This window comes from Lepisma saccharinum, chromosome 9 (assembly GCF_977018435.1).
Source record: "Lepisma saccharinum chromosome 9, izLepSacc3.1, whole genome shotgun sequence".
Classification (NCBI taxonomy): domain Eukaryota; kingdom Metazoa; phylum Arthropoda; class Insecta; order Zygentoma; family Lepismatidae; genus Lepisma; species Lepisma saccharinum.
In genome coordinates this window covers 59,992,677-60,000,202 of record NC_139237.1, presented here as the reverse complement: position 1 = coordinate 60,000,202, position 7,526 = coordinate 59,992,677, and the positions used below count along the sequence as shown (strand labels likewise).

The 7,526-nt window shown below is 37.0% G+C and overlaps 1 protein-coding gene across 1 annotated transcript; it reads right to left on the bottom strand.

Moving 5' to 3' along the window:
- Positions 1-6,247: 6,247 nt before the first annotated feature.
- On the bottom strand, positions 6,248-7,213 carry LOC145992444 (protein CFDP2-like). The gene has a single exon (XM_083128829.1). It carries the CDS (start codon positions 7,211-7,213, stop codon positions 6,248-6,250), a length of 966 nt encoding a protein of 321 aa, XP_082984955.1.
- Between the last annotated feature and the right edge of the window lie 313 nt (positions 7,214-7,526).

The following is a 7,526-nucleotide window of genomic DNA, read 5'->3' as shown; positions in this document are numbered from 1 at the left end:
CACCACAACACGCAAGACAAAAAACATATCACTCTCCTAGCTAGTCGATGCACAACGTCACGTTTTCTCCAGCTGTGATCGAGCACAACAAGGTCAACACAGATATAAACACTGAAAACTATTTGCCTCCTCTCAAACACAACACAGTTTATCCAACTCACTAGGAAATGTAAGGCTCTTACCCGATGAATTTAGAAGTAAATTTAGGATAATTTAGAATTTAGAAATTTAGTGAGATTAAAACTAACTATCCCGGGTTTCGGCACCAATTTCAACCGTTTTCTTTTTTTTTTTTTTTTTTTTTTTTTTTTTTGTTACTTACTTGTTTTCTGATTTTACTTCTGCTTTGAACATAGTACCCTGCTTCGGCTTGCGAGCTCTGGGTTTATGGTACCAGACCGACCAGTCACTCGTAAGTCTTAAGTTAGCAAATTTGTGTAACAAGAAATAAACAACTGATATCTAATTTTACCTTGTATTGAAAAAAATACACCTTAAAATCCAATAGTCACTACATTTTACAAAACCGTGGTATCAACTTTTCTTCTAATACTGTTCTTGTGCCAGAGAATGTGATGTGTGATTATAACGCGACGCCCGGATACAGTTTGATCAATCGCGGGGAACTCGCAACGCGACGTCCGAATGCACTACTCCTAACCGAGGAAATCTTTCAGCGCCGTGAAAGTTGATGCTACTCCTTTTCTGTTACCCACCGCACTGTTCTCGTTCTTTTCGCACCACTCACCCCATTGCAACTCTAAGTCTGTGATTGGTCTTTGCATAATCACACCATGCAATGGTAATGCCAATAGCATTCAAGCTCTTAACTGCCTAGCGACAGCTTCTATTGCGCCACTATGCAAAACCCGCTTACTGTAATTCAACACTCTTCCTACGCACTATTCCTGTTCCTTCAAATCACCCTTTCGTCCTACGTGTGCGTTATTTTACGTGACCCAAAGTAATCGGTCACACCTTTTAGGTGAAAGTAAAGAAGGCAAGTGAAAGTCACCTGCTAGAAAGTTCCTAACAACTTTCTAAATAGTCTGGAGGGAGTAATATTTGTGTATATATAAAGCCCTGTTTTTGTATCTTGTTACTTTTGTACTTGATACAGAGTCTGAAGAAGACCTTGCTAGAAGGTTGAAACGTTACGTTTAGTTTATGTTTTTAATAAAATAAATTACTGCCTTGGTCAGCATATTTAGTTTTTCATAATCATGGAAACAAGGCTTAATGGTGTTATAACCAGATATGCTTAAATACATGGGAAATGCTGGAGAGCAACTGTTTTTGAACCTACTGAATGTTATATGGGAAAAGAAAACTGTACCGAAGGAATGGGAGATATCAGTAATAATCCAAATCTTCAAGAAAGGGGATAATAGAGAATGCAGAAACCATCGTGGAATCTCAATGCTCAGTGTGCCAGGGAAGATATATTCAAGAATCCTGGAGAATAGACTCAGAAAATATGTCGAAGAGCAATTAGAAGAAAGTCAAGCAGGCTTTAGACCAGCAAGAAGTGTACAAGACCATATTTTCACCCTCAAACAAATAACAGACAAGACAATAAACTACAATAAAAAGGCACATGTATGTTTTGTAGATCTACAAAAGGCTTTTGACAGAGTTCCTTGGAATGAGATATGGAAATCTTTAGAGAAGAAAGGAGTGGATAAAAACCTAATAAAAGCAATCCAAAGTTGGTACAAAGGATATAGATGCTACGTGAGGACAAGAAACCACCAGTCAGAGGAATTTGAAATAACAACAGGAGTTAAAGAGAGAGATATACTATCACCATATCTACTTATAATCTTATTAGATGAAGTAATAAAGGAATGCCATATAAAAATGAAACAATTTCATGTAGGATACTGGAATATGAAATCAATTAAACTAACAGAGCTCATATACGCTGATGATATTATACTAATAGCTAATACACAGGCTAGTTTACAATATAACCTAAATATTCTTAATGAAGAATTAAAGAAAAAGAATATGGAAATAAATACAGAGAAAACTAAAACAATTATAATTAGCAGAGAAAAGACAACCATAAGATAAAACTGAATAACAAACCTTTAGAACAAGTGACAAATCTCAAGTATCTTGGAGTAATTATAATCAAGGAAACGAAGAGGAAGAAATAAGAGATAGAATCATGAAGACAGGAAAGCTATATCAAATGATAAACCGAGGATTTATAGGCAAAAAAGAAATATCTACCCAAACAAAATTCACTGTATATAAAACAATTTATATACCAACACTTACATATAGCAGTGAAAATTGGACAATGACTGGAAAACACCTGCAAAGTGTACAAACAATGGAAATGAGGTACCTTCGAAGAATAAGTGGGAAAACCAGGAAAGATCGGTAAGGGATCAAACCATTCGGCAATCTTTAAATGCTCAGCCACTACAAGAAACAGTTGAACGTAATCAACTCAGATGGTTCGGCCATTTGAGCAGAATGAGTGAGACGAGACTGCCAAAGCAGATATGGGAAGCACGTCCACAAGGAACAAGACCAAAAGGAAGACCAAGAAAGACATAGAATATGAGTGTCAAAGAGATTTTGGAGAAACGAAGCATAAGATGGAAAGAGGCACAGGAAACGGCGTTGGACAGAAACAGAAACGTCTGGAGAGCTCTCTGTAACTCCTCGACACCGGCAGGTAGAAGAGGACGCGACTAAGTAAGTAAGGTTTTCAATTTATGTTTGTTCCAGCTCTTCCCTTATCCTTTCATATCTTACTCTATCTCTTCTTGTTTTGCGAACTATCTTTCGGTAGCACTTCATTTCTACAGTTGTTATCTTACTAATTTCCTTTCCTTTCGTTGGCCAGCTCTCAGTTCCATACAATAGTATTGGCTCTATTACTGATTTATATATTTGTAGTTTGGCTCTCGTTCCTATTTCTCATTTTCCAAATATTGTCTGGTTCAATTGATAATATGCATTATTTGCTTTTCGGACACTATTTGAGACTTCTGGCTCTATTTTCCCATTTTGATGAAATATTGTTCCAAGTTATTCAAAACTTGGAACCTGCTCGAGCTGATCTCCATTACAGTTTATGTATAGATTTCCTACTTGATCTTCTGTTCTGTTCATCTTCATTACTTTACTCTTATTTTCAATATCCATCATTCCTTTTTCCTTTAATGTTTCTGTCCATTCTAGTACCGTTCTTTGTAATTTTCCCTCTGTGTTTGCAACGAGTACTAATCAACTGCATACACCAAAGTTTGACAATACATTGACACTGGCTTCATTCTCCACATTCCTACCTTGGTTTCTCTGTTCTTCGTTTACCTATTTTTATCACTTCATAAAGAGTAATGGTCTTACACTGTCCCCTTCTTTAATTCATCTATGCATCGTAAAGGTTTGTGATGTTTCGCTGTTCAATCCAACAACTCCTCCTACTTTTTCATACATTGACTTTACTGCTCTGATAGTCTTGGTGGGACCTTCCTCATTTTTAGCAGTTCCCATATTACCTTCCGCGGTATCATGTCCAAGGCAGCTTTCAAATCGAGGAATGCCAAGTTGATTTCCTTTCTTCTGCTCAAAACTCTGTCCGATGTTGTTCGAATTGAGAATTTATGGTCTTGGGTCTGTCTCCGTGGGCGGAATGCCGCTTGTTCCTCTTCGTAGTCTCGTTATAGACAATCTCGTAATCTTCTTTCCAATATACTTGAGTACATTTTCATTAGTACGGAAGAGAAGCATACAGCCCTTTACTTTCCACAGTATGTAGTATTTCCTTTCTTAGAAATGAGTATTATAATGTTCTTCTCCCAGTCCTTCGGTATTTTCCTCTATGTTCACATTTTTTGAAACAATGTGGTTAATTCCGCCTTTTGCACGTTGCCTCCATATTTTATAAACTCTGGGTATATAACTAACTAACTTAAGGTTTTCAATTTATGTTTGTTCCAGCTCTTCCCTTATCCTTTCATATCTTACTCTATTTGTAACCTTCTTAAACCCGAAGGTTCATGGCTGCAGCAACACAGGTCTTCCATCTGTCCCTATCTTGAGCAAGATCTACATACTCTTTTCCATCTCTACCGATTTTCTTTAGGTTCATCTCAACGTTGTCCCTCCATCTTCGTCTTGGAATTCCTATAGATCTCTTACCATCAGGTTTCCCAATAAGAATCCTGTAAACTCCTCTTTCCTCTCCCATTCGTGCCACATGGCCTGCCCACCTAAGCCTTCTTGATTTAATTTTTCTAATAATATCTGGACATGAATACAAATTATGTAGTTCTAAATTATGTAACCTTCTCCACTCACCTGTCTCCTCATCCCTTTTAGGTCCAAAGATTTTCCTAAGGATCTTATTTTCAAATACTCTCAATTTGTGTTCCTCTTTCAATGTAAGGGACCAAGTTACACCCCCATGTAATACTACAGGCAAAATTACTGTTTTGTATATTTTAACTTTTAGTTTCTTAGATATTAAACGAGAAGACAAAAGTTTATGAAAAGAGAAGTAACATACATTTCCTGAATTAAGCCTACTTTTCATTTCCTCTTTAATATAAATTTCATTTGCTAATATTATTCCTAAGTATTTGAATTTGGAAATTGGTTCAAACGAGTTGTTATCAATAAGTAGATTTTGATTATTACCTAACACTTGGCTTCGGCCTGTAAGCATATATTTAGTTTTCTCTTTGTTAACTTCCAAACCTATCTCTTTAGAAGTTTTGAAAAATATTTTAGCATTATTCTTAATTGTATTTATATCATCCACTAATAAGTCTACATCATCTGCATATGCTAACAACTGAGTCATACCATTTAATTTTAGTCCTTCGTTAGTTTATTTTACCTTCCTAACAGTATATTCTAAGGCAAAATTAAAGAACAATGGAGATAATGCATCTCCTTGTTTTAACCCATCATGGATTGTAAATTTGTCAGACACATTAATACCCACACGAATTTTACTTTCTGTTTCAATGGTGCATACTTTTATCATACTAACAAGCGTCTTAGGTATTCCAAACTAGACTAATATATAATTTACCTCTTTTGACCGAATCATATCCTTTTTTTTTAAATCAATGAATAGCTGATGGACATTTTGATCATATTCCCACTTTTTATCAAGTGTCTATCTGATGTGAAAAATTTGATCTGCTACGTTTAAATCCACATTGATAATCACCTATAATTGCATTTGCATGTGGGGTAAGTCTTGTTTAAATAATGTAAGATAATATTTTATGTGTTGTTGAGAGTAGAGAAATAGCACAGTAATTATTGCAGTTCATTTTATCACCTTTTTTAAACATAGGAACAATTATGGATTCTTTCCACTGTTGAGGTATTTCTTCTTTATTCCATATTAAACAAATTAATTTACGAATTTGACATATTAACGAATTTTCACCATATTTAATTAACTTTGGGTATATTTGATTCCGTTATGGTGCTTTTCCATTTCTCATTCTCTTAATTGCATATTTTACTTCTGTTTATATTATATTTCTATCCATCTTTTCTTCCCCTACATATGCTTCATTATCTTGGTTGGGTTCTCCTCTCTCTTCTTTCCTAAACTTTTCTGCATAGTACTGTCTCTAAACCTCTAGGACTTTTCCCGTTTCAGTTTCTAATTCGTTATTCTTATTCTTAATTCCTAACTCCTAATTCCCTTGCCATATTTCCCTCTGATGTTGTTGATCACCATCCAGAATGTCTTCTTACCTTGTCTCAAATTCTCCTATACCTCATTTCCAAATTTTGCCCAAGATGCTTCTTTGACAATCTGTTAGGCTTCATTCCTCTTCTTTTTGTATTCTTCATATTTCAGTGAGGTAGATGTTTCCACGTAGTCTTTCCTGGCCTTTTGCTTTTCGTTTACTGCATTCTTTACTACCTCATTCCACCATTTTGTACTACGGGTTGATTCAGGTTTAATTATAGTTTACTTCTTCGGCTTATTTTAGTATAATTTGTTTCAGATGTGATTAATTTTGATCTATGTCATCATCTAACTCCTCTATTCGTAATGTATTTATCTTATCCTCTAATACTCTTTTCTATTCCTTTGCTTTCTCTGTGTTTTGGAGTTCCTCTCTCTTAATTCTGGTATATGCTTTTGTTGCTTTCCTTTTTTCATCTCTGAAGTTTGTATCTGTAACTAACAGTCTGTGGTCCGTTGTTAACTCTGCTCCTCGCATAACTTTTACATCCCGGAAATATCTTCTCATTCTATGCTTTTGGCTTCTCTTCCATGGCCTTCAAAATAAATTTGGTGGATTTTCTTGTGTTTAAAGTATGAGTTTAATATTTTCATCATATTTACCACACAGAAGTCGAGCAGTCTTTGTCCATTTCTATTATTGATATCTTCTCCTCCACATGGCCCAAGCACTACCTGCCCATTTCTTCCGTCATAACCCACTCTTCCATTTAAATCTCCCATGATGATAATGTCTCCTTCTTTTTGCTCAATCTTTTGTACTGTTCTCTCAAGTTGATCGTAGAAGAACTCAATGTCTGCTACATTTGCATCCTCTGTGGGGACATATACTTGTATTATTGTTATTCGCTTCTCTAGGGCAATGTCCATGGTCATAATTCTTAAGCTGATAGCTTCCCAGCAGGTCACTTTCTGATCTATTTCTGCAGCTACCACTACTCCAACTCCTTCCTTGGCTCTATTCCCTATTGGGACCTCATAGTATCTAAGTACATAGTTCTTATTCATTCTCTTTTCCCCGCTTCCTTTCTTTTTCACTTCACTCAATCCCATTATTTTGATATTATATTTCCCCATATCCTCTTTTAGTTGATTTTTGTTCCTTTGTTTGTTTTTGTTTTGTTCCATCTTCTTCCCATTCGTTGATCTTATATTCCAAGTTCCTATTCTCAGGTCCTTGTCCCTGCGCAGTCTTCGTCTTAAGTTCCGTCCGGCACTTCCGAGGCATGTTGAAGTTCTCTGAATCGGTTGATGACCCTGTGCGGGTGATTGGCCCAGCGACAAGGTGTCCGGTGGGGGAACCTCAAAACCTCCGGAGCCAAGGCCGGATTTTCTGTTGGGGTTGTCTCCCTTAGCCTTAGAAAATCCCTCTTCACCACAAGCCAGTGGTTCTCTCTTCACTGTTCCCAAGAGAGCGGGTTGCCTCTTCCGCCATCTGCGCCGTACCAAAGGACTCCTTCTCCGCCGCATCTGCCGCTGAGGACTTTACCGTAACCCTGGTAAAGGGCCCTTACATGGTACTATCAGTCGGAGCCAGCTAAACCATGTTTTTTTAAAAAGCAATTACTCTTCTAGATTCGTCCGCCTCCTCTCTCGTTGAGATGACCATGCATCTTCTTCCACCATTGGAGCCGTTGACCAGTAGGTTGCTTCTTAGTCTGGCTCCTCCTCACTAGCTTGCCCAACACGGGAGACCCTACCAGTAGCCATGCTACAGCTGGTATAGCCTAGCGAATCATTGGAGCACGCAAGCCCCACCACCAACTATAAGGTCCTGCAAGCA